This window comes from Anguilla rostrata, chromosome 9 (assembly GCF_018555375.3).
Source record: "Anguilla rostrata isolate EN2019 chromosome 9, ASM1855537v3, whole genome shotgun sequence".
NCBI classification, from domain to species: domain Eukaryota; kingdom Metazoa; phylum Chordata; class Actinopteri; order Anguilliformes; family Anguillidae; genus Anguilla; species Anguilla rostrata.
The window spans coordinates 29,556,503-29,582,040 of NC_057941.1; the positions used below are offsets into that span (position 1 = coordinate 29,556,503).

Sequence of the window (25,538 nt, forward strand, 5' to 3'; positions counted from 1 at the left end):
TTACTTTGAGAAAGAGACATTTTGCAGTTTTGTACACTTCCTGTGCACTGTTTTATAACTCCCACAATGCATTGGCTGGCCTGAAGTATAAATGAGAATGAGTGCTGTTGTTTCCAATGGTATTTGATTGGAGGGAGGACTGCTATGTAAATGGAAATGTGGAAACGTGCTCTGTATGTTCGAAGAAAATGAAATTAATAATAATAATGATAATTATTATTATTCTAACTGTTCTTGGCTGTGTCTTCCACTGTAAATAACTCTCGCTGTTCTTTCTTGTCAATTGCGGCATGTGCCTCTCTATATTTTTCCCCAGAGAGATGGTGGATTGCAGCCAAGGAATTCTGAGCATTGTACATAGAGTTTATATTTATCTGATTTTTTTTTTTTTTTTTTTTTTTGCTTTCAATAGAGTTATTGCAATAAAATGTGTAATGTATCAGAAGATTTTTAAGGCCTGTTTGTCTGGTTTGTGGTGACCTTTAACTCTTAATGATGTTGTCTTAATGATGTTCCCCCCACACACCACTTAAAACAAAGGAACTGACCATTCACCTGACTCTTTCAGAGGATCAATTCATAATGTGTTTGGCAGTGCTGAGCACACTAGTCAGTCTGTCCTAGCTCTGCTTTAATAACCCTGGCTATGTCCCTCATAAGATGGTGGTACTACTTCTACACCCTGAGAGCTTAATGAACTGCCTAGTACTTTTTATATCTATGGTATCGGTCTATAAGTCTGGCTGTGAGTCTGATATTTAATTTGACTGTTTTGATGAGATCACAGCGTGTTGCAGCCCTTCTCACAGAGGCTGGAGTTTTCTTCATCTTCTCTGTGTTATTTTGAGCAGTCTGTTAGTCATTTTATAAAAGAACATTCAGACAAAAGTGTGAAACAAATATAACACTTGCAGTTACAGACATGTCAAAAGAAATGGGCAAAAGAAAAAAGGAGAGAAGACCTAAAAATGCAGCGATTGACTCACGCAGATTTGTGCTAGCTCCAGGTAAATACTAGATTGCACACTAGAATCGGATGAATCCAGCACACAACCCTACAGACAATCCAACATGCTGGATTCAAAACTGCCACCACCAGATGTCCAGTTAGCCTTCTCAAATACCTGCTCTCTTTTCGGTAATGCCCTTTCATCAAATTTGGGACAAGGTCACGTCCTTTATCCCATTTTGGGTTGGAGGTGCTTGTGTGTTGTTATGGCATTCAGAAAACAAGTATGTGTGTTTGTGAGTAAGGTGAGTTAGCATGGGTGGAAGTATATAAATGGCACAGGTGTGTAAGATCAAGTAAAGGTGGGTGTGAATGGTACAGGTATGTAAGCTCAGGTGAGTGTGGGTGTGAATGGTACAGGTGTGTAAGCTCAGGTGAGTGTGGGTGTGAATGGTACAGGTGTGTAAACTCAGGTGAGTGTGGGTGTGAATGGTACAGGTGTGTAAACTCAGGTGAGTGTGGGTGTGAATGGTACAGGTATGTAAGCTCAGGTGAGTGTGGGTGTGAATGGTACAGGTGTGTAAGCTCAGGTGAGTGTGGGTGTGAATGGTACAGGTATGTAAGCTCAGGTGAGTGTGGGTGTGAATGGTACAGGTGTGTAAGCTCAGGTGAGTGTAGAAATGGTATGTGTATGTATGTAGAGCCATAGTCACACATTTTTTCAGGCTAACATACGGTAATTTTTCCAGAAAGTGTTATGCGATGTTCAGCAGAATGGACGGCACTCTACCCCTTTATGTGTTCGCATCTATTCCACATGGTATATGAAAGTATGTCTGCAACGCTAGACCATTTTCAACTTTTATTTTTATTTCCACCTTTAAAAGTCAACAACTGGGTAATAAACATGAAGAAAACAGATTTTTTAAAAGAATACATATATGACCCTAGATCACTTTCGAAGGGTTTCAACTGTCAACACAAATGGTTTGCTGTTATTGTTCTTGCTGTCCATGTTCATACTATGTACAGAGATAGGGACAGCAAGACAATGGCAAGCAAACATACACATTCTAACATGTATGGGTTTATATTATGACCATGGTCACTTTTTCATTGAAATGAGATCGAACCCCCTTAAAATCACATTAATAAAACAGAAAAAAATATTTTTAAATGCGGATCAGATCCTTACTGTGGCATTTTGTTGACAAAAGGCGATCAGACACCTTTTTATACCACAAAATGGTAAATAAAAAATCTAAATGTGTGACAATGTCTCCGATTTCTTGAAAAAATACTGTTTCATTTGTATACCCTTTGTTTATACAGTATGTGTGTGTGTGTGTGTGTGTGTGTGCATACGTGTGTTAGAAGATTTTAAGTAAATATGTAGCAACAATTCAAACAGTAAAATGTGTTTCATGTTCTGCACTATAAAAACCGTTTTACACAATATACAGATTTCATTAATTACAAAACAGAAAGGAAATGCTTGTATGTGAGAGCGCAGCAGTGTTGATGCCATGAGAAAACAAAGCTATAAAGAAATTAAACAAAAATTCTGAAGTACAAGAATAAAAAAAGCAGTCACACTAGTCTTTTCAGTGCATGTCCTCTCTCTGGTGTCATAACTCAAAGTGCCATGTTGGAGACAAGTCCTCTCCTATCAACAGCACCTTGTAAAATGTGTACAAACATCAAAATAAAAAGAAAAAAAAGTATATTGAAAAGGGAAAAAAAACGCCCCCAGAAAGAGAACAGAAAAATGCACCTTTATCAGACATCAACGGCACCTTTTTTGAGGTAATTAATTTCATAAAATGGTTCCGCTCGTTTTCAGCTTTATTGGTTTGTTGCCGCGTTGTACAGTAGCACCATTCAGTTGGGATCCAGACGTCACCGTGGCGATGCCGGAACCGCGCCCACCGTCCGAATATTGGTCCTCGTGGCTGTTTGCGTTTGTGCCCAGCGGATGGCGCTCTGGCGTTACGTCCTCTTCATACACACCACGCAGCGGCTGACGCGCGTGCGCAGGTTCCCTTCCTTTAGCGTCTCCGAGGGCGGTTTCCTACAGCGGCCCGTGGAGACGAGAGAGAGGAGGGGTGAGGAAAGAGAGAGACAGGGAAAATGGGGAGAGAAAGAGAGGAAAGGGGGTTGAGGAGAAGGGAGAAAGGACAAGGAGAAACCAGAAGAGGAGAGATATTTAAGTACTTAAAATGTCTTTCAAAGCACTACAGTCTGTCTGGGTCAATGGAAAAACCAAAATCTTTTTTTTAATAATTCCATAAAGTGAACTATCCCTTTAAAACCATTTCTGAAAGAAAAGTATGAGAGATTTAAATCAATGTAAAAAGATCTAAAGAGCATCCAGTCTGTTCCACAGGTTATTAAACACATGAACAATCAATGTGCTTAGATGACAAAATGGTCTCATTCTGGATATAGTTCAGACCAGGGAGATTGTTCAAAATTATATTGTTTCTCAAATCCAATATTGGGACCACAATTATAAGACCAACAGTCTGCAGCTCAGATTTCATGCAGACATCAAATATAATCACCATTTAACATATGGTATTTCACCAGATATGGTAACAAAAAGCAGTGGAGCCATGTGCTTTCCTACCTGAACATGTCATTAATATCCACAGTGGCAAGCCAGAAGCTGTAGGAGTTGCCATAGTAATTGCAGGTGCCACGCCCATGACACTCAATGAAGGGGGCGGAGCGGAACTCCTCCAGACAGGATCCAGGAGACGCCAGGGCCTGACCTGACCCCTCCGCCCCGGCACTTGTGTGCTGTGGGGTCCACAGAGAGACAGCGGTTACCATGGTAGCACAGAATAATGACAGCGATCAGTGCCCAAGCCATTACAATGGCGCACGTGTACGCGTGTGTGTGAGGATGCCGGTGGCCACTGTACCATCATGAATGAGTATCCGATCCACAGTGGCTCCCAGTTTCGTGGACAGGAAGGAAGCTGGACCGTTTGGCTGTGCACAGCGATCACCATTGCAGGAGCCTCACACACCGCACACCTGGACAGAGCGGACACGCGCGCACACAGACACACACACACACACGTACACACACACACACACACACACAAAAGCACACATGCATAGGACAAACACCAGTAAGTGAGCAGTGAGTGCATATAGTCAAACAACTGAGGCTAAAGGGTTAGCATCTCCTTTGCAGTTTCTTTATTTAGCTTTTCCTATTTAGGCAGCAGTTTATTATAAAGTGTAAGGAACAGGTCTTGTAACCTAAAGGTCACAGGTTTGATTCCCAGGTACTTAACCTGCATTGCTTCAGTATATGTCCAGCTGTATAAATGGATGTGAAGGCTATGTAAAAATGTTGTGTAAGTTGCTCTGGTTTGCTAAATGCCTGTAACGTAATTTAGCAATACAGAGGTTCACAAATACCTAATTTTCTCCTCCTTCTCCCTCAACCTGCGCACCGTACCCCATCTACGCCCCCCCCGCCCTCTCTCACCTGCTGATGAAGGGTTTGATGGTGTCACCGGTGATGGGCGCCATGTTCATGGGCATGGGCTGGGGTGTGGACAGCCAATAGGAGTAGTCATTGCGGGAGGCGAAGTTGCAGACATTGTTGATGTTGCAGAACATGAAGGGCATGGTGCTGAACCTGCGCAGACAGCTGCCAGCCGTTCCTGGTGGAGGAAAGGGGGGGGGGTAGATTTGGGTGGCGCACATTTACAAGGCAGAGTTAACAAGGCAGGGGCGGGGCTAGTCGGTCATACGTATGGGTGCGAGACATGGCGAGAAATAGAGCGTCACACTTGCATGACGCAAAGGAAAAGCGAGTCCATTCTAAAGATACATTTCGAAGTCAACTAATTTACACACATGCATTAGTTTTCTTAATGCAAATGATAAAGTGTTACTTTCCAGCATTCATTGAACAATGTTTTTCAGGAATTAGGCATAAGTTAGTGTCTACGTTTACGCCCCCCATGTCTGCTCATATTGTTGCACTGCACCCGAGGCACCCCTGTTAATTCCACTTCTGCAACGGGGGAAATCCGTATTCTTAGGGTACCGAAGTCAGGCTTACCCAAGTCCTGCCCATGGGCCCTCTCGTTGCCCTGCACGTACAGCAGTGAGTAGCCATCGTATATCAGGCTGGTGCCATCCGGGCAGAAAGGAACGTCCGTGGACTGACTGTGTCGGGTGACTAGGAAACCATGAGCCCCAGTGGACGATCCGGGCAGGCCTGGGGGCCCCTGGGTCCCATCTGGGCCTGGAGGGCCTGGGAACCCAGGCTGACCTGAGAGAAGGAGAGAGGGATAGAGAGGTTTCAGCACACTGGTTCTGTTGGCAAGCCGTGCCAGTACTAAGTCCTGTGTTAGGTGGAAAGCCTGTGTGTCTGTGTCTGAGTGTGTGTCTGAGTGTGTGTGGCGAAGGAGTGTACACGTCATTACCTGGTTCTCCAGCTGGCCCTGTGTCTCCTTTGCGTCCTGAGGGGCCATTGAACCCTGGAGGGCCATCTGGACCCGGGTCACCAGGGCTTCCTGGTGATCCTGCCCCAGAAAACAAAACCATCTTAAGAGGACAAATCCACTGTAAGAACACAAACCACCTTCAGAACATAAATCAACACTAATCTACCAACCAGCACAAACCCCTCCAACACTGCTTCTACTAACCCGACAGCCCGTTTAACCCTGGGGGTCCGGGAGGCCCTCGTCCGCCTGGGATCCCAGAACCCCCGGGGGGACCGCGCTCCCCTTTCAGGACAATGGGTGCTGAGACCGGGCCAGGGTCACCGGGCAACCCTGTGAAGGGGGAGGGGGTTAGACACTAGAACATGTGCCGCACTTGGTATTCAGTATATGAAAACAGCTTAAAGAGCAGATCACAAACAGAAATGACATGCAGTCATAAACAGATATGATCATCATTTCACACAGAATCCAGAAAATGCATCTTCAACAAATAGTTACTTATGAACTGAGACCTGTAGCACAGTCTGAACATAACACTGTGATAAGAGGGACTAACCTGGAAGACCAGAATCTCCGGGTTCTCCTGGGGTACCTGACGATCCAGGGATACCAGACTGTCCCTTCACACCTGTGACACAGAGAGTAGTGATTAGTAGTGATCAGCAGTGATTGTTACATCAGCATTAGAATGTTCAGGTAAGATCATTCTAATCACATCTCTGTGATCTTACACCTTAAAAGGTTAATGTCCTCTCCAAGCCCCTGAGTGATGCATTGACTAACCTGGGAATCCAGGGACTCCAGGGAGCCCCACGTCACCTTTCAGGCCTGCAGGTCCGGGAAGGCCAGGTGAGCCCTGGTCACAAAAGAGGGACAAGGTCAGAGGTCAGCATAAGAGATAGCAGGACCAGGGTTCAATAATAAATAAATAAATAAAATGTGGTACCATCATCCTTGCATTAGAAATGTGAAACTTAACGTGTCCCAGCGGCAATAGCAGGGTTCACATGTACTAAAGAAGCCACTGTAAACAGCCTTTATAAAATGGAAAAAAAGCCCAATCAACATACTGTCAGTCTATCACCATGGAAACATTGACAGCATTGCGTAACTTTTATGACTGAGCCCTGCAGTATTCCACTATGAAGAGAAAGGTCTTTGATCGGTTTGCGTGCCATCTACTCACCGAAAACCCAGGGGCTCCTCGCTCTCCTTTAGCTCCAGGGAAGCCAGATGTGCCAGGTGCTCCAAGTGCCCCCTTCTCTCCTCTATACCCTCCAGGACCTGGGGGCCCCTGGGGGCCTACAGGACCCGGGCCACCTAAGGTTGTATAGAGGGTACACATGGGTAATGGCAGCAGCACGCCAGAGAATCTCAAAAAACATTACCCTCAACTCAGGCTAGCCAAACACCAGCCCACACATGACTCCCACCTACAGAAAAACTGTTAGGCATTACAAGTGCCACACATACAGCACTGAATTATTACTTCACTCTACAGATATGATAGTGTTACTATTAGGTGTTGGGTATAGGAAACTACCTGTGTGTGCCATGATGGGGGATGGTACAGATATAAATACACATTTTTATATGACCTATCTTACAGTAAATTACCAAATGTTAGCTAGCTGCCTGCTAAATGTAAATAACCTTACCCCAGTACCTATTTGCATAGTGCCTAACTAGTCAGCTTTTTACTTTTTTTTTTACTTTTTAAAACCCAGCACAAAAGTCATATGTACAGTTCACATTGGCTAGAAAAGTTGTAATTTCATTTCAAGTTTCATACACACCACAAACTACTTGCAGTAATGCAATTCACATTGGGAATATAAGGACTGATCGAGATTTTAACTTGCATGGACCGTAATCAAAGTGGCCGTTAAACGTGAATGTGAACTCTAATAAGATTGCAGTGCAGGTCTATCGACACGACAGCATTGCCAGGCTCAATTACCCCAATTAGGTAGTAGTTTTCCCTGTTAACACATAGGTCTTCTATACAGAAAAATTCTGTGTTGAGTCTGTTCACACATGACTGTTCCGGATAGAGTTGGTAAGGCAGGATGTTACGTTTAATGCTGGATATCATACCAGTTCTCATAATGTTACTACTATACAACAGAAATTCACTTATTGAATCCCCTTATACTGACTATTGGCTTGGAAAGAAAACTGTGTAAGCTAGAAAGGCCACACAACTAGGTGTTATGTGAAGAACAACATTTTGCGTGCATCACCCAGGAATGTTTCTGCTTTTGATCACACTGCAGCCATGGCAGAACATTTCCATAAGTCTTACTTGGTCCTGACCCGAAAAATAGGAGGAACACCTTACATGGAAAATCGACTCCTGCTCTTGTTCCCACATGATGCTGGCACGGAAAATGACTTACTTATGGGCTGAAATGCATGCATGAAAGGGGCTTTTGTCTTGGCAGAACATCAACCAATCAACGGGCTCTGAATGGATGATATGAGAAAATCAGAAAACAGTTTGTAGGTTGAGGAGGTACTTACCAGCCTTTCCTGGAAAGCCCGGGGCCCCTGGGTTACCTTTGGGTCCCACGTGGGCCAGACCGGGGGGCCCAGGGGGGCCAAGGCTACCTGGCGTACCAGGCAGGCCTGGGAGCCCTGCATCTCCCTTTGCCCCAGGATAGCCAGGGGATCCAGGATTTCCAGCTGGTCCAAGATCTCCCTTTGGACCTGAGGGGGAACACAGTCACAGAGCTGTATATCACTCAATAATTTTCTCCACCACTGTTTAATCACTGATTAGTTCAGTTACACTGAATTTGGGCTGGGTGAAATGGACTAGAACTGTTACCACAGTATACTTTTCATTTCAGTTGATAACGGTAATTATTGTGATATAAGTCAAATAATGCTGAAGAGAATCAATGTAAGACAAGTCAGATGAAGCCTGACGAAATCAGAGGGTTCACTGATGGCTTAAATAAAAAATTATTTCTGATCAACATTATCTTGAACAGAATTAACAGGTGTGCAGCAGGTCAGCAGGTTGTGAAAAGGAGGCGTAGAAAAGTTACCCGGTAGTCCAGGAAGGCCAGGGGCTCCAGGATGTCCACCGCCAGGCAGACCTACAGGAATACAGGGCAGGATTAATTATGATCAAGAAATTTCATTCAGGTGATCTCTGAGCCCATCCAAAGCTGGCCTGTCTGTCTGTCTGACCTGGGTCTCCCTTCAGTCCTGCAGGTCCTGGGATGCCATCTCGCCCGGGTTGGCCCTTCTCTCCTGGGGCTCCAGGGCCCCCGGGGCGCCCCGGCTCTCCTGGTCGACCAGGGGCTCCATCCAGCCCTGGGGCACCTGGACCTCCATCAATTCCCTTCGTACCTGGAGCTCCCGGTCCACCTGAAACCAAACACAGGCATAACATTAACAGCCATGGAAACAATGTTTATGGGTGAAATGGCTGAGGTGCACAGACTGTACCTTGAAGTCCGGGAAAGCCAGGGTCACCCTTGACTCCAGGTCCACCAGGCAGTCCGGGCAGACCTGAGCTACCAGCCTCTCCTTTAGGTCCTGGACCCCCTGGAAATCCAGGCTGACCTGGGTCACCCTGGGAGATGCAGAAGCAAAAGCACATTAGTGTATAAATACTCAACACAGAGTGCACATACCGCACAACTATACTACTGCAACACAGAGTATAACTACACCACAACTATACTACTGCAACACAGAGTGTAACTACACTACAACTATATAGCATCACAGACTATAACTGCACCATAATGAATGGATGGACTGCATTTATATAGCGCTTTTATCCAAAGCGCTTTACAATTGATGCCTTTCATTCGCCAGAGCAGTTAGGGGTTAGGTGTCTTGCTCAAGGACACTTCGACACGCCCAGGGCGGGGTTTGAACCGGCAACCCTCCGACTGCCAGACAATCGGTCTTACCTCCTGAGCTATGTCGCCCCTACATAACTACACTACTGCAGCACAAAGTATGACGACACTACAACTATATTACTATAATACTAAACCCAGAGACACACAGCAATATGTAATTCATGCTAGTTATAAATTAGCCCTCATCACAAATTGAACTGAAATGAATATGGAACATCCCATCTGTGTGTCTGTGTACAGACACACACACTTCCTTTGCCAGGGCCTGTAGATGGACTTGGGTAGACTATAGTGCGTTTTTGGTAAACACAAGGGGGTGTTGTGTTGACACCTTGACACCGGGACTTCCTGGAGCTCCAAACCCAGGAGCGCCGGCATCACCCTTAGCACCGGGGAATCCGGGGGACCCAGGCTGTCCGGGCAAACCCGAGCCACCGGGCAATCCTGAGTCACCCTTCACACCAGCGGGACCTGAGGAAGGGTGAGAGGCTGTCATTCTTCATGAACTCCATGGGACACTCTACACTTACTTACTTTTGAAACCCTGTTTTCAACAGCCATTCGTTTTCATTTTTAGTTTTAAATTTCTATTTATTCTAGTCTATTCACCTTAAATCTCTCTTCTAGAATCCATTCTTAAGAGCAGAAAGACAAAAGATCCAAGAAACACATTCAAATATTGTGACCCCACCCCTGGTGAAGGTGCAAGGGGAATAACAGGACTATCAGGGCGTCTCTGGAAAGGGACTGTTACTGAACAGACACAGGTCACCGTGTACTCCTGCCTCTCCACCTCCGTGGCAAAGCTTCTGCAACAGTCCCATAGTGAGCCTGGACAGGCCCCCCTCCCCCCTCGACGGAATCCACCCCCCCATTTATCAAGTCCACAAATTTACTGATGAAGTTCCACTTCATACATTTAACCGTAGTGAGAGAGGGTTAGAGAGAGTCAGAGCTGAAGAGGTACGAGACTCACCTGGGTATCCTGGATCTCCGGCGTTGCCTTTCGCTCCAGGTGCTCCGGGGGACCCTGGCAGACCTGGAGCTCCAGGATCTCCTTTAATGCCTGAGCACAGAGTAGGAGAAGAGTTTCTTCGTCACCTGAACACCATACTGCACCTGAACATCTGGGCTATAGTAAATCTAGACAGCATGTCATTTAAAAAAAAAACTTTCAGCGTTTGAAGTTATTACTTTCTTTGTCTTGACTTCGCTGTTCAATCCCTTAATGAAATGTGACAGTACTTATAATATGGGGGGGAATCATGTGGGTGAGGATCGTACCTGCAGGTCCTGGTAAACCTGGCTGGCCATCCAACCCTGGATTTCCGGCATCACCTGGGGGACCAAGGGCACCTTTCTGTCCTGGCAATCCTCCCGCACCTTCAGGGGTACACAAACAGACCTGTGAGCCTACTGATCAATCACACACTATCAGCATGCGCTCTGTACTGTACAGTCACTGTCCTTTACCTGTACGGTCACTGTCCTTTTCCTGTACCATCAAGGTCTTTTACCTGTATAGTCAAGTTCTTTACCTCTACAGACCCTGTCCTTTTCCTGTACGGTCAATGTCTTGTAACTGTACGGGCACTGTCCTTAGCTATATGCACAATGTGCTTGCCTGTACGGACAGAAGCTTACCTGGACCACCTGGATCTCCCTTAGCTCCCTTCACTTCTATAGGTTGTATGGTTGGGCCAGGGGCGCCAGGCTGACCAGGAGAACCCCTTTCTCCCTTATGCCCAGGACCACCTGGGCCTCCCGAAAGCCCAGGAAAGCCGTTGTCACCTGTGTAGCAAAAGCGCTCTTTCAGTCTGTGTGCGATAAGGCAGGGGCACACTAATCATGGGGTAGGGGAAGGTGGGTAAGGACAGGCACCTTTTCCACCAGGGAATCCTGGACCTCCGCTGGGTCCTGGGGCTCCTTGAGGGCCAGGTGGTCCAATTGGCCCCGGGTCTCCTTTGGCACCTGGGGAAAAAGGGCCAGACACTTGAACATTAGTGAACCACTACATCCCTCAAAATGCATACAGACACATGAACACATGCACACACAAGCACATGCATGCATGCACGCACGCACGCACGCACACAAGCACGCACACACACACACACACACACATACACAGGGAGAATTGAACAGACGAGGCCACTCACCAGGAAATCCAGGCAGCCCATCTCGGCCTAACCCTGCTGAAGGTCCAGGTGGGCCCACAGGTCCTGGGGATCCAGGGATACCAGGACTACCTCTGTCTCCTGGCAGCCCTGGGATGTCCAGTCCTGGGGCTCCAGGGTCACCTTTCGCACCAGGTCCCCCAGAGTATCCTGCAGTGGTGGGACAGGGAAGGTCAATTTTCCAATTAGATGAAAGATCCTTCTGAGTGATGCATACCAAGCAATGTAAAAGTAAGCACAGCAGACCACAAGGCTACTATAGGCGATTGGCATGACACCTTGAAGTTCATAGTCCTGGAAAAAAATCTCATTCTCACCAAGAGATGGAGATGTTAAAAATTATTGCTACAAAGAGGCTTTTTGTATCTTTATTACAAAAACAGAGTGGATCCTCATGGTTTAAATAAAACATTTGATTTGAGTTCATATCCGATCAGTGAGAACTGGCTCCTGGATCTCCATCAAACCAAACTGAAGGAGACTGTGTTGATCAGAGCTGACTCAGAGATATGGGGGGCCCTGGGACTCATGGACAGAGACACACTGCAGCTAGCAGCAGACCCCTACAGACCCCGCTCACCCCACCAGCATGCTTCCATGGCAAGGCCAATGATTACAGGAAGCAGTGCTGGCCAAAGCCTTAGAGGGGCCCCTCCAACCCAACATTATGAATGATATATATATATTTTATAATAATTAAGGGACCCTCTGGCAGTCGTGGGGCAGTGAGCTCCCGCTTATGTCACAGGTGTATACATGTAGCAGGTATGCGTACATCTAGCTGGTATGACGCTACATGTATACACCAACACCAGGACACGCAAAACACACCAAAATAAACTGAGAAATTGTATCATGACAGTGTAGTAAAGCTTAAATGAAGGAACAAAAATTATGAAAGTCATTTTAAAGCACCAATACAATGACGGTACCTGGAGCACCCGCAGGTCCTGGGGGTCCAGGAGGTCCAGGGGGGCCTTGGCCACCAAAAGCAGGAGCACCTGGAGATCCACGAGCTCCAGGGATGCCAGGAACACCTGAATCACCTGTATCAAGGGCAAATGGTAGATTAAGAGGAGGGAACTGTCCCCTTAGAGTTATATAAGAGGCCACAATAAGTTATATTCAGGTCATATAAGGTGCACCTGAATAGAATGGCATGGATCAGGAACCAGAACTAAAGCAAGAGACACACTGCGAATCAATGCGAAAAGAATTTGAGAAAACAATTTTGTCTCCAACCTGAAAGAAACTAGGAAATGTTCGAGCTCAACTGGATCCAAAATACCTTACAAACGATCTTATTGCTCAAGCTAATTCAGAGTTTATGCTTTTTCATTAGTCAGTTCATCAGTCTGAAAATGCATAACTGCCAAGGAAACATACCAATGTTTGGACAACTAGCAGCTCACAGTCTGCTTTAATGAAACACATACTCATTTATGGGACCCAACTTTATTGAAGGGGAAAAAGAAAGCAGCACAAACTGTACTTTTGTGAATTCAGAGAGGGGGACCATTGAGGGGGATTCACGAGACTGAAGAGGGTCTTTAGGGTCTAGGACAGCAGGACTTTTTACCTTTGGGTCCTGGGCCTCCATCAAACCCATTCCGGCCAGGGCCTCCGGGGCCCCCTGGGTATCCAGGGTCTCCCTTTGGTCCAGGGACTCCTTTAGCACCGGAAAATCCTGGTGGACCCTGAGCACCTGGCAACCCGTATCCGGGCTCGCCCTGAGACACAAATATGCCTCTGTCAGTGTCTGAGAGCAACTTCACTTCCCTGCATTTTACTTTGAACATTTATTTTTCATATTCTGTCTCCATCCCGAAGAATTTTATATTAACAAAATACCAGGTTTGCTATTTCTCCTTATGGGGTTGAATGCGGACAAGGATTTCAGATTTGTCCTTTCACATGTCACATTCCTTAACAAAGCACAGGTGTGCTCAGGTACTATTGGATGGATTTCTGCTGTCTAGTGCCTCTAGTGGCTGGATCCAGAACCGCTTTCTCTCTCCTTTCCCTTTCCGGTGGTCTATTATGAACTGGCCAATCATAACGTTTAATGGTGAAAAAAAAATTATAATCACTTTCTGAGTTTCATTCTGTAATGAAAACATACACAAAGTTGGCTTTTTCTTTTGCTGGACCCAGAAGAAGTTGGGACAGACATAGGGATTAACCTTCTTCTTTTCACTTAAAAAATTTAAGATGTTTGACATCATCCCTCATATAGTCATATAGTCCTCTATAGTGTGACTGTTTCTTATTATGTTGGCTTGATGCAAAACAAGAAAAGTCTCCCTAAATCAGTACTTCACAGCAATCACTAGATTACTCTGGATTACTCAGGAGGGCGAAATAGCTCAGGAGGTAAGAGCGGTTGTCTGGGAGTCGGACGGTTGCCGGTTATATCCCCGGCCCTGGGCATGTCGAAGTGTCCCTGAGCAAGACACCTAACCCCTAATTGCTCCCAACGAGCTGATTGGTACCTTGCATGGCAGCCTTTCACCTTTGGTGTGCGAATGGGTGAATGAGAGGCATCAATTGTAAAGCGCTTTGGATAAAAGTGCTATATAAATGCAGTCCATTTACCATTTACCATTTGGATTATTGCAAGGAATGCTATCACCATTTAACTGAGTTGTGACAGAACTCTTCTGGTTACTGCAGCTCTGGAACCGTACTCTGGAGGGACAGGTTCCTAAGCACACAGAGGAGAGCCACTGAGCAGTGGCCTGCTTCTCACCTTTCCACCTGGTGCTCCGGGTGATCCGGGGAGGCCGTCCAATCCTGGGCGGCCTGGGCCACCGGGCGTTCCAGGCTGCCCTGGAGCTCCTGGGAATCCTGAGAGAGAGGAAACACCCAATCAGAACTGCTCCTACATACAATAACCGAACAGCTAATCAGCACTGCTCTGACATACAACTCAACACCCAATCAGCACTGCTCCTACACGCAATAACTCAACAGCCAATCAGCTCTGCTCTAACATACAGCTCAACACCCAATCATCAATTCTCCTATATACAATAACACAACAGCCATATAGCACTGCTCCTACATACAATTACTCAACAGCCAATCAGCACTGCCCCAATGTACAATTACTCAATACAATATTCTCTCTGCACATGGATTATTTTCACTCTTATACATAATCTACTAACCTTTAAGCTCTTCCCTGTCCTTGTAATGTTGTTAACTATTTTCTATATTTTGTCTATATTTGTCTAAATCTATATTTTGGATGTTTGTCAAATGCATGTGGATTTTTAAAGCTCCACTCAAATTGCCCTCTAGGGACAATAACGATCCACAGAAAATGACATATGTACATTTATACTCAGGCCTTCTGGGTATACATGCAGTTTATCACAATATCTGTGCAGGTGTGTGTGAAACCATACAGCACGCTGGTGACTCAGTCCTACCTTTCTCTCCCGGAGCACCTGGTAATCCAATGCCGGGAATTCCAGGATCCCCCTTTGCTCCAGGTGATCCATTGAATCCGGGTGCCCCAGGCAGTCCGGGGGCACCTGGAGATCAAAGACACACAGATGATAGTCCAACACTCCTTATAACTGTACCACTTTATTCTTTACATCACTGCACACATTGTAAGCATACATGCATACTCCTTACATTACAACATTACACCACTCCGTACATTACAACATGTCCTTTACAATTATATTCTTTACATTACTCCTTATTTTACAGCACCTCATACATACCTACTCCTTGCATTACTCTACATCTTACATCACTCCAAATATTACTCAACTCCTAATGTTCTACTAGTAATCAGAAAATGAGGTTTCCTGAATGCCAAAATGGGCACAGCTACAATGAACTGTCAGTCTTATTTGAACCTGTCAAAAACAGTTTCTCTCTATGGCCAACAATGGCTGACTCAAATCAGCAAATCAGAAACGGAATGATTGATGAATGATTTTTGACACTCTTATCAAGAGGGACCTATGTAGCTTACTTGCAATATCAGAGTTACTGTACAATTCCTTAACCATTATGTGACACATCTGCTATTTCTCTGCAAATTTTGTCCACTTATTCTACTCTTAATATTACTCTGCTCTTTAAATTAGACAATTCCTGACATTATTCTGTTCTTAACCTCATACAATTCCTTGCATTATTCTATTCTTTGCACCATTTCTTACATTACTCTACATTCCACCATTGCTTACATTACTCTTACATTACACTTTCCATACTCTACTCCTTACACTACACCAACATTGGAGCCATGTGACAGATCGGAGATCAGGGGTCATTTGAGCTGTGTACCTGGAGCGCCTGTAAGGCCTGATTCTCCAGCAGGTCCTGGGGGTCCAAGTGCACCTTTCTCTGACCGTGTTTGGCCAGGTTCACCTTTGGCACCTGTAGGCAGATCATACCAGCATTGGGTCACAAGCAGCATTGCTTTACCTCACCCAGTACCCCACTGCACCAAAACAGAACCCTCATTTATCCCACAACACTGAAACAGAACCCTCACTCAGCCCACTGTCCCGAAACAGAGCCCGCATTCACCCCAGTACCCTACAACAGAACCTTCACCCATTACCCCACTACCCCAAAACAGAACCCTCACCCACACCACTACCTCAAAATGAAACCCTCATTCACCCTACTACCCCTCAACAGAACAACATTTTCACTCACCTGGTACACCTGGTGCCCCTGTCCTCCCTGCCGTACCCTGGATACCCTTCTCTCCTGTGGGCCCTTGGGGGCCAAATCCAGGAGCACCTTGCGCTCCTCTATCTCCTGGGAGACCTGGGGTCCCAGGCAATCCCGGGGGCCCACGTTCACCTTTCACCAACAGGGATCCCTACAGTTCCCCAGGACAACAGTTACTGTCGCAAAGGAAAACATGAAGTCTTCCACAGACATGAACAGTTACACATTGGTCACATTAACACAACACTAACTTCACTTTACTCATTTTACAGCAGAGTTCAAACAAAGCATTGTAGCCCGATGGGCTTCACAGATAAAATAACTGTGTGATGATAAAACAATAACAATGGCTAGATAAAATCTAATCACAAAACAATGAGATAACAGTCAACACATGCGATACGACAAAATGAGACACCGAAGTAAAATCAGAATGAAAGCGAAATCCAAAATGAAGCAGAAATACCAGTTACAACATTACCACATCAGTTCCACAGGTTACTGGTTACATTAGCAGACTGTTCTGATTCAGATACTGAAAGCTCTGCTCTCTGATGATGGATGTGTACACAGGTCATTGAAGCAGCTTTTTGACCATGCCGTAAGCTATTTCAGCGTTGCATTGTATTAGAGTAATGGCATAGATTTGCTAACCTTAACGGTACATGATTCACCCAATTAATCATTGCACGCAATTGAAAAGATAAGAATTTACACAGTGTGAAGTGTGGTCTCCTAAAATGCGGTTCCTGACTAAAATCATTGAGCGTGCTGGCTTTATGCTGGATAAAACCACTGTTGAATTCCTCTGAGCTGCAGATGGCATCTTTCCCTGCTGGTGATAGCTCTCAATTAAGCCCTGATCCTCTATACCAGCTATAACCAACCCTGTTCCTGGAGATCAGCCATCCTGTAGGTTTTCATTTCAGCCCTAATTTGGCACATCTAACTATATTACTTAGCAGCTAAACAAGATCTTTAGCTGTTGAATGAGGCATACTTTGTTAGGGTTGGAATGAAAACCTACAGGATGATTGATCTTCAGGAAAAGGACTAGTCACCACTGCTCAATACTCACTTAAGCCCTGCCCCCTGAGTGCGCTACACTTACAGATGTGCCTTTGGGCCCAGGTGCTCCAGGTGCTCCATCGAGGCCCGGTCTTCCGTCTAGCCCAGGTAAGCCAGGGGACCCTGGGAATCCAGTGTCGCCCTTTTCCCCCCTAACCCCCTCCACCGAAATAGCATTTCCAGGCTCTCCCTTCTGTCCTGGATGTCCAGGCGCGCCCACTGACCCAGGCGAACCCTACGAATGTAAGAATACAGTCTCAGAGTCTTAGGGCGCTATTTCTCTGCCATGGCGGAAGAACTCACGTTTGTAACTATTCACACATTATGTACACTAGCCGACCAACTAGCTACACTGAGCTAGCTGGCTGTCTAGATAAAATTCAGACAGTTGCTAAATGAAACCTGAAATCGTGTGTGCAATGCACAAGAAGCACCTTAATATACACATTTTGTGCATGTACTCCTGTGTGAGATAAATATTAATATACAGACTGTGTAAACATAGTCATGTGTGAATCACACATTGATATACAGACTGTGTGCATATACTCAAGTATGAGACACACATTAAAATGCAGATTGACAGGAGGTGACGGGCGGTGGGTCTCACCGGTGCTCCGAGCGACCCTGCTGGTCCAGGGTAACCTCGGTCCCCTTTGGCCCCTGGCCCACCGGGATTGCCTGCACCACACCACACCACAATGTCAGCTTGGCAGATTATGGCACACCACAACATGGCCGCAAACACAGGCGTTCAGTCAACTGCGCACCCTAAGCTGACCCCCGACCTCACACACAGCCAGGGTCTCATACACTTACCTGAAAATCCAGGGGGGCCCGGGGGTCCGGGCGCTCCAGGAATGGAGATGTTGTTGGAGAAGCAGTTGATACAAGTGTCTCCCTTTTCACCTACAAGCAAGACACACAGCTTTACTGCCAGCTTAAAACAATGTTTGTATATACAGACTGTATATGCAATGCATGTATGGACTGTGTACACAGTGTGCTCACACAGAATGTATACAGAGAGAGTATGTGCAATGTGCTTGCCAAATGTGGTCATTTAATGCATTTAATGTGTGGAGAATACTCCATAGAGTGCAACTATACAGCGTACTGCATACTGAGGGTGTGTACAGAGTAAAGTGTGCGCATAGATACAGTATATAGGTACTCATAGAGTATAGTTCCTCTGCTCAGGCAGTATAATGTGTGTACAGAGTAAAGCGTGAGTATAGATAGAGTATCCTATATTATCGGTACTCATAGAGTATAGTTCCTCTGCTCAGGCAGTATAATGTGTGTACAGAGTAAAGCGTGAGTATAGATAGAGTATCCTATACTATCGGTACCTTCTAGAGTATAGTTCCTCTGCTCAGGCAGTATAATGTGTGTACAGAGTAAAGCGTGAGTATAGATAGAGTATCCTATACTATCGGTACCTTCTAGAGTATAGTTCCTCTGCTCAGGCAGTATAATGTGTGTACACAGCGTACCTTTCTGTCCAGTGCCTCCAGGGTAACCCTGCTCTCCCTGCAGGCCAGGTAATCCTGGGGCCCCAGGAAGGCAGTTTCCGCAAGGGCCCGATGCTGCTGGGGCTCCGGGGGGACCAGGGGCTCCGGGGCCACCAGGCAGTCCATTTCTACCTGGGGGTCCAGGTATGGAGACCCCTGGCTGACCTGAGTCTCCCTTCTGTCCCCTCTCCCCTGGAAAACCAGGCTGCCCAGCAGAGCCTCCACCCTGTCCACCTGTAAAAACACAAACACACGCAGTCACTCACATACAGTGCACATATAGCCAGGTAAGACACACACACACACCCACACACATGCACAGTCAATCATACACACATACAGGTAAGCACCAGACCCACACACACACACATACACACACACACAGTCTCTCATACTGTATATACATACAGGGAAGCAGCAGACCCACACACACACAGTCTCTCATACTGTATATACATACAGGTAAGTACCAGACCCACACACCCACCCACACACACAGCCTCTCATACTGTATATACATACAGGTAAGTACCAGACCCACACATACATTGGCAGCCCAGTATAATACCTCTCACACAAGTGTATTTACACAGGTATACTACAACATGTTTAAGAAAAATGGGAATTCCCCAATGAAAAAAATCACGTGTTCAAAAACCATGCGTCCAAAAACCACACGTGAACAGCCAGCATAAAAAAATAGGCCCACTTACAGTATAAGAGTGGGAAAAGGGTAAAATATCCTATTTGAAGTCATATGTTTTGTTTGCACTAAGGACTTTTATTTATTGGAATACCCTCTAAGGCAGCATTACATTTGATTGGTTCTATCAGGCGTCCTATCAGGAAAAGGAGGAAGTGTGAGCCCAATCACCCACCAGGACGTAAACACACTACGTTTCGGCAACGACCCATTTTTCATTTTGTTACACAAGCTACATCTGAATATATACTTAATTTGCATGTGAAAATGTTAAATTCACATAGGAAATTTCATGTGATTTTTCTGTAAGTGCCGATTCATAAAAGTACATGAACAGTTGTACTGAAGGCTAATCAGCTACAATTGACCTGCGCTGTGCAAAGCCGCACACTTTCAAAGCCAAGAGGCCGCAGGACACACTCCTGCTGGAGTACACAGTTCACATACCTGGTGCTCCTGGCTGTCCCGGAGGTCCTGATAAGCCTGCAGAAAGAAAAACAAGCGCAAACAAACACGTTATAATCCCCGACGAGGTGTTCAGCTATCAGGAAATAATGACTGCGGAGGAGGAAGAGGGGTTGTCTCTGCGAAGGTCATTATGAATCTCGTGGGGGGTATCTATACATTGTGCATCTGGCTATACAATGTTGAGCTTCTGTACGTGAAAAGAAAACAACTGTGCATGTTGTAGCCTATAAAAAAATAGCACTTCCACAGCTACTCATTGAAATGACAGCAATAAAACTACTGACATAGTAGACAACCTCTGATTTGTGAATGACCAATTTCTTTAGTTATTTCAGATCTGCCCCACCCCATCCACCTTCCCTCCGCCCTTCCTGTCCACCTGTGTACCTTGTGGTCCTCGGTCTCCTTTGGCCCCAGGTATTCCAGGAAAGCCGCTTTCACCTTTCTGACCGACGGCACCAGATCCCCCATGACCTCCAATCACCTGCAGGAGATTGTTCAAGCTCTCAGTCCTGCCACTCCATGGTCATACAGAACACTGTCCTGCCACGCCCTCCCTCTCCCAAGGCGTCCCCAGCCAGATTCATAGTCTAATGCCTCACTGCTGCTGAGGCAACCAAGCAGCGAATATAAATGATAGAAATAAATGTCATAAAATATATTTCATTTCTGTAAATATTGAAATAAGAGTGCAAATAGATAAGGTAGTAATGTCATTTCATAGCACAGAATCAGGACTCACCGGCCCTGGAGCCCCGGGGTACCCACGATCCCCTTTTTCACCCTGTTAGAGGCCAGGAAAGCATTGGGTAAAAAGTGATGTCATAAGCGCCATTTGACTTCTCTACACAGGGAAGTGCAGAGAGCACTCCAGCCTGGGGGAACCTTACATTCTAGAGTATTAATACTCAAATCCAAATCCGGGCCTGGTTTTCTTTTCTCCCGGGTAATTAACCGAACAATTAGTGCTACTGACTGGCCTGACTGTCCTCACACCTGACTCCCAGGTAAAGGGAGGGTAGAAAACCAGTAGTTCTCAGCTCTTGTGTGCATGAAACACTATTATAAAAACAACTTTTACATTTTATTTATCCAAGCCCAAGTGCTCTGTGCTAATTCAAGGTAAGAAGACACCACAAGTGTCTCCACATTCTCAATAAAAAATATAACAGTGTTGTAGACCACAGATGAAGGCAAGCAGCCGTACCTTCTCTCCATCACGGCCGGACAGGCCCGGGATGCCTGCCTCCCCCTTCTGGCCCTGTCACAAAAACGGAAAATGGGGCCGCATGTGAGCCATTCAGAAGCACGGACAAGCCCACCTCCTCCCCACCTCACGCCCCAACTCAATTCCCACAAATAGCGGGCAAAGAGCTCACCGGGTACCCTGCTGGCCCTGGGTCTCCGTCTTTGCCTGGCTTGCCCTGGAGAGAAGGAGTAACACGGTCAGCTGAGATGGACACGAGGCAGGTGGGTAATGCAGTTTTGAGTATGCCAGGGTTAACAGCCCTGCTCATACTACAAGAGCCTCGGGACCTTTAATGACCACTTTGAGTCACGGCTTGACAGTAAGCATATGATGTGAAAATGCCCTCCTGTTCTCCAATGTTCAATAGTCCACAGAAAATTCAGGTTCAGAACGTAAAAGTCCTCCCCATCATTTTGTTCCAAACACCTGGATTTGCTAATTAGCACAATTCCTCAGTCAGGAGGTAGAACTTATTAGTGAAATCAGCTGGCTGAGTTCTTGGGTGGAAGAAACACATGGCAGGACCCCAGGACTGTCCACCTCAGAAACATGCAGCCTGAACTGTACACTGCTGAAGGAGAGACACAGGCAGAGCACCACACCTCTCTCTGTGTCACACCTGAAGGGGACCTGTGCCCACATGTGACTACCTGTGCCAGCCAGTGCCCACCTGTGCCCAATTCACCTACCCGTTTCCCTGCTTCTCCAGGTTCCCCTTTCTCGCCTCGGTAGCCGCCAGACGCACCCTGTGCAGAAAGTGGCACTCCGTCAGTAAATGTGCAGGAAATGCGCGTCCCGTTAAGAACATACCATAGCCCTCTGTGCTTTATCAGAGCCAAGGCTGAGAGTTTCACCAACCAACCCAATGATGGGCTCTCCGGGGGTATAGCTGCAATGGGCGCTCACAGAGGCCTTTCTGCTCAGAAACGCTCACCTGATGCTGACCAACACAGAGGATCTTATTAATTTAATTTAATTAATTTAATTATACGCTCCCTTGTAAACTCAAAAATTCCAGTTGGACCCCTACATGTAGATATAGAGGTGAAGGTGTATTTCCAGTTTTTTTATCTATATGACGTGCATCCATTTTATGAACAAGAAGCTTGTAAAGGAGCAAATTCCGTTGCCAATTAAGGGTCCATACCCAGTTGGATTGAACAGTGAGGTTCATATCTCTGAGGACTGACTGTGTTCAAATACCACACAATGCTTACCGGAGGTCCAGGGAGGCCCGGTTCCCCAGGCTGGCCAGGCACGCCCTGATCACCCTGAAACAACAGTGCACAACAGTGATTTCCCAAACTGTACCTTCATAAATGTATGTCAGTGCAAGGTTCATAGATCTACAAATAGAGGACAAAAGAGACAAAATTTAAACCGTTGGGGCCCTCAGATGAGGCATCCAGCTGAAGCACTGGTTCTTATTGCCGTGATGCACCCCCATGCCACTGCTGACTGTGGCCAGCCCCAGGAATCCCATTGGTGTGATGTGTAAATGGCCACAGCATCACCCAATGGGAGGGATGATTTCAGTCACTGGGGTAACCCCTACCTAACCGTACAACAGCATTTTGATTAGGTGTCTGCTGTCTACCTACACCAGACGCTTAAAATGGGCAGTCCTGAGGTATTATGATGCCATGGCTCAGTGGGTGGCATGGGTGTAACTTTAACTAGAATATTGGGGAGGGCAGGGGGCTGAAATGTACACACCCCTGAGAACTGCCACCCTGTAGGGGTGTCTGGGAACATGTCCTCCTGGAAGAATCTTTTTTAAACAACAGCTGTGTGCAAAAAGTTTGACAATTGCAGATTGAGCACAAGAACATGTTTCATGCCTATCTGTCTACTGATAATACTTATCGCCTCCTTTAGTAATTAATACTTAAATAGTATGCTGCAATACTAATCTGTATCTTTAAATAAGCTATGTGGTGCCCTCCTTTGGCTATTTTACCAGAAATAAATTGTACCACATCTCCATCTCCTGGAAAAAAGTTTAGAAAAAGTTTAAAGGTAAACCACAAGTAAGTACAATATTTGTTCCCAAAATAAATACATACATTAGCAACTCCCTCATCCACAGTAATGAGCACATATTGGCTTTAGTCCCCAAAAATCTGTAGACCTGCACATGCATGGTAGTCACTGAGAGGCCACCTTACCTTTTCTCCTCTATGTACATCATAATCCCTTGGCCTCGTCTGTTCACCGATTATACCCGGGGGACCCGGAGGACCTGGCAAACCTGATAGACCCTACACACACACACACACACACACAGACATGAGGGACCATAGCAATGCAGTTCTATGAGTTCTATGTGTGATACCATTTCTGTGATTGATGATGTAGTGTGAAATAGCTTTTCAGATCATGCAGTAGAAGCACAGACTCTAAGGGTTTTCACATCCGGGCTTGATGTAGTGCTAGACACTCTAGTTTGCAGGTAAATGACAAGCACATATGGGCCGAATGGTCTGATCTGGTCATTATGTGTTCTTATGTTCGTACGTTTTCAGATTATCTATATGGTAACCTGACTGCTAACATTAAAAGGGTCAATTGCCCTTGGTGAGGCTATAAGTGTTCTGATTTACTGGCTCATTATGAATATCCAGACAATTCGATTTTGTCCCCTGTAGGTGACACGCATCTCTGGCCTTGCTCTCAAGAACCATATATTCTATAATGCAGAAACCTACTGTACACTACAAATGACATTCAATAAAAATAAAGTTACATTTATTTATATCCACTTCAAAATCTTCTTGACATCCAAGACAAATATATTATGTCTGCTGGTCTTAGGAGGATGCTCTTGTTGGGGATATGTCTTGCAGACAGAAAAGCCATACTGTAATATAGAATAAGGCAGTAGAGAGCCCTACCTTCTCTCCTTTTGGGCCCTGGAAGTTCAGGCCCATGTTACCCTGTGTATCAGGACAGACAAAACACACAGAGGTCAGAAAAAGGTACAGTCTAGCCTGCTGATTGATACATTCACATTCAGAACATGAAATTATGGACATGATTAATACATGGAAGAACAGAAGATGCTGGGTAAAGGGATTGATGGACAGGTGACTACAGGAGACATGTAGATTTTTATGACTGACAGGTGGCTACAGTAGATACACAGATGTTTGATGACTGACAGGTGGCTATATTAGATATACAGATGTTCAATGACTGACAGGTGGCTATATTAGATATACAGATGTTCAATGACTGACAGGTGGCTATATTAGATATACAGATGTTCAATGACTGACAGGTGGCTATATTAGATATACAGATTTTCAATGACTGACAGGTGGCTACAGTAGATTTACAGATGCTTTTTGACTGACAGGTGGCTACAGTAGATTTACAGATGTTTGATGACTGACAGGTGGTTACAATAGATATACAGATGTTTGATGACCGATGGTTAGAGGGGCCAGTCTGGGGTGTGCTGCTCATACCTTGGGCCCTGGAGGACCTGGAGACCCAGGACGTCCCTGAGAAAAACAGGAGAGCAAAGAGACAATGAGAAAACGATTGCATGGCTCCTTTCATCCACGTGCAATACAGATTCAGCCAACAAAGACGGCCATGAACACAATCAACTAAGGGGTATCTTCACAACATGAAAAACACTTCTCTGAAATGTTTGGTGACAAGTACATCCCATGACAGATTTTTAAAAGTCTCAACAGGAACACTGCCTCTAGATTTCCATGCCATATTTGGAGGTGGTGACTGAGAGATCTGGGACACTTTCACTCTGCTGGGTGGTTCCCAGCAATAGCAGAAAGAGAAATCTTTCTTGGAATCTGAATTCTAGTCATATGATAAGTAATAATTTCAGTGAGTAACAATGTGTCAGGGGGATTTATGATTTAGCCATTACTGCTAACACTGTGATAGTATTATTATCACAGACCTTTCTCAAGATTTTCTCATAGCTGTAGATTAATCTGAACCTCTGGATAAATGTAGGCAATGCCTCATTCCATTTACCAAAATTCAAAGAATACTGACAACATAAAAATCTCAGATCTTCATCTGTCAGGTCTGTACATACACCTTGAAAAAACACTAACACTGAATTTTGTTTGATTGCTTTGAGAAAAACACAGCATATTGTTAATGGAGGGATTTACATTCTTTGATAGAAAGCACACTATAGTGCGAGACTATTCTGGGATTATGTGCCAAATCATTATTAAAATAATTGACATGCTTCATAGATCATGTCTGCACTGAATGCACAGTAGCTGAAGTGGTGTGGAGTGGGTTCTCATTCAAAACACTAAAATTAGTGCAAAGAGAAATGCAGCATCGGAATATGCT

At 45.5% G+C, this 25,538-nt stretch overlaps 1 protein-coding gene across 1 annotated transcript in view; it reads right to left on the reverse strand.

Moving 5' to 3' along the window:
• Nucleotides 1-1,796: 1,796 nt before the first annotated feature.
• LOC135262325 (collagen alpha-5(IV) chain-like) overlaps nt 1,797-25,538 on the reverse strand; it is a 39,739-nt gene continuing 15,997 nt past the window's right edge. The window contains exons 11-50 of the mRNA XM_064349297.1: nt 24,668-24,703; nt 24,092-24,133; nt 23,366-23,458; nt 22,415-22,468; nt 21,887-21,943; nt 21,328-21,372; nt 21,156-21,209; nt 20,691-20,732; nt 20,336-20,432; nt 19,928-19,963; nt 18,760-19,011; nt 18,083-18,172; nt 17,874-17,944; nt 17,307-17,498; nt 16,178-16,346; nt 15,800-15,892; nt 14,923-15,027; nt 14,238-14,335; nt 13,068-13,218; nt 12,421-12,534; nt 11,471-11,638; nt 11,193-11,282; nt 10,956-11,102; nt 10,596-10,694; nt 10,288-10,377; nt 9,643-9,782; nt 8,887-9,013; nt 8,626-8,805; nt 8,481-8,531; nt 7,951-8,136; nt 6,614-6,747; nt 6,211-6,283; nt 5,984-6,055; nt 5,629-5,757; nt 5,404-5,502; nt 5,037-5,249; nt 4,455-4,632; nt 3,877-3,991; nt 3,579-3,751; nt 1,797-3,020 (exon numbers count right to left, since the gene is read on the reverse strand). Of these exons, the coding sequence (XP_064205367.1) occupies nt 2,939-3,020; nt 3,579-3,751; nt 3,877-3,991; nt 4,455-4,632; nt 5,037-5,249; nt 5,404-5,502; nt 5,629-5,757; nt 5,984-6,055; nt 6,211-6,283; nt 6,614-6,747; nt 7,951-8,136; nt 8,481-8,531; nt 8,626-8,805; nt 8,887-9,013; nt 9,643-9,782; nt 10,288-10,377; nt 10,596-10,694; nt 10,956-11,102; nt 11,193-11,282; nt 11,471-11,638; nt 12,421-12,534; nt 13,068-13,218; nt 14,238-14,335; nt 14,923-15,027; nt 15,800-15,892; nt 16,178-16,346; nt 17,307-17,498; nt 17,874-17,944; nt 18,083-18,172; nt 18,760-19,011; nt 19,928-19,963; nt 20,336-20,432; nt 20,691-20,732; nt 21,156-21,209; nt 21,328-21,372; nt 21,887-21,943; nt 22,415-22,468; nt 23,366-23,458; nt 24,092-24,133; nt 24,668-24,703 (4,437 nt within the window). The 3' untranslated portion in view covers nt 1,797-2,938. The remainder of the gene's footprint in view (nt 3,021-3,578; nt 3,752-3,876; nt 3,992-4,454; nt 4,633-5,036; nt 5,250-5,403; nt 5,503-5,628; nt 5,758-5,983; nt 6,056-6,210; nt 6,284-6,613; nt 6,748-7,950; nt 8,137-8,480; nt 8,532-8,625; nt 8,806-8,886; nt 9,014-9,642; nt 9,783-10,287; nt 10,378-10,595; nt 10,695-10,955; nt 11,103-11,192; nt 11,283-11,470; nt 11,639-12,420; nt 12,535-13,067; nt 13,219-14,237; nt 14,336-14,922; nt 15,028-15,799; nt 15,893-16,177; nt 16,347-17,306; nt 17,499-17,873; nt 17,945-18,082; nt 18,173-18,759; nt 19,012-19,927; nt 19,964-20,335; nt 20,433-20,690; nt 20,733-21,155; nt 21,210-21,327; nt 21,373-21,886; nt 21,944-22,414; nt 22,469-23,365; nt 23,459-24,091; nt 24,134-24,667; nt 24,704-25,538) is intronic.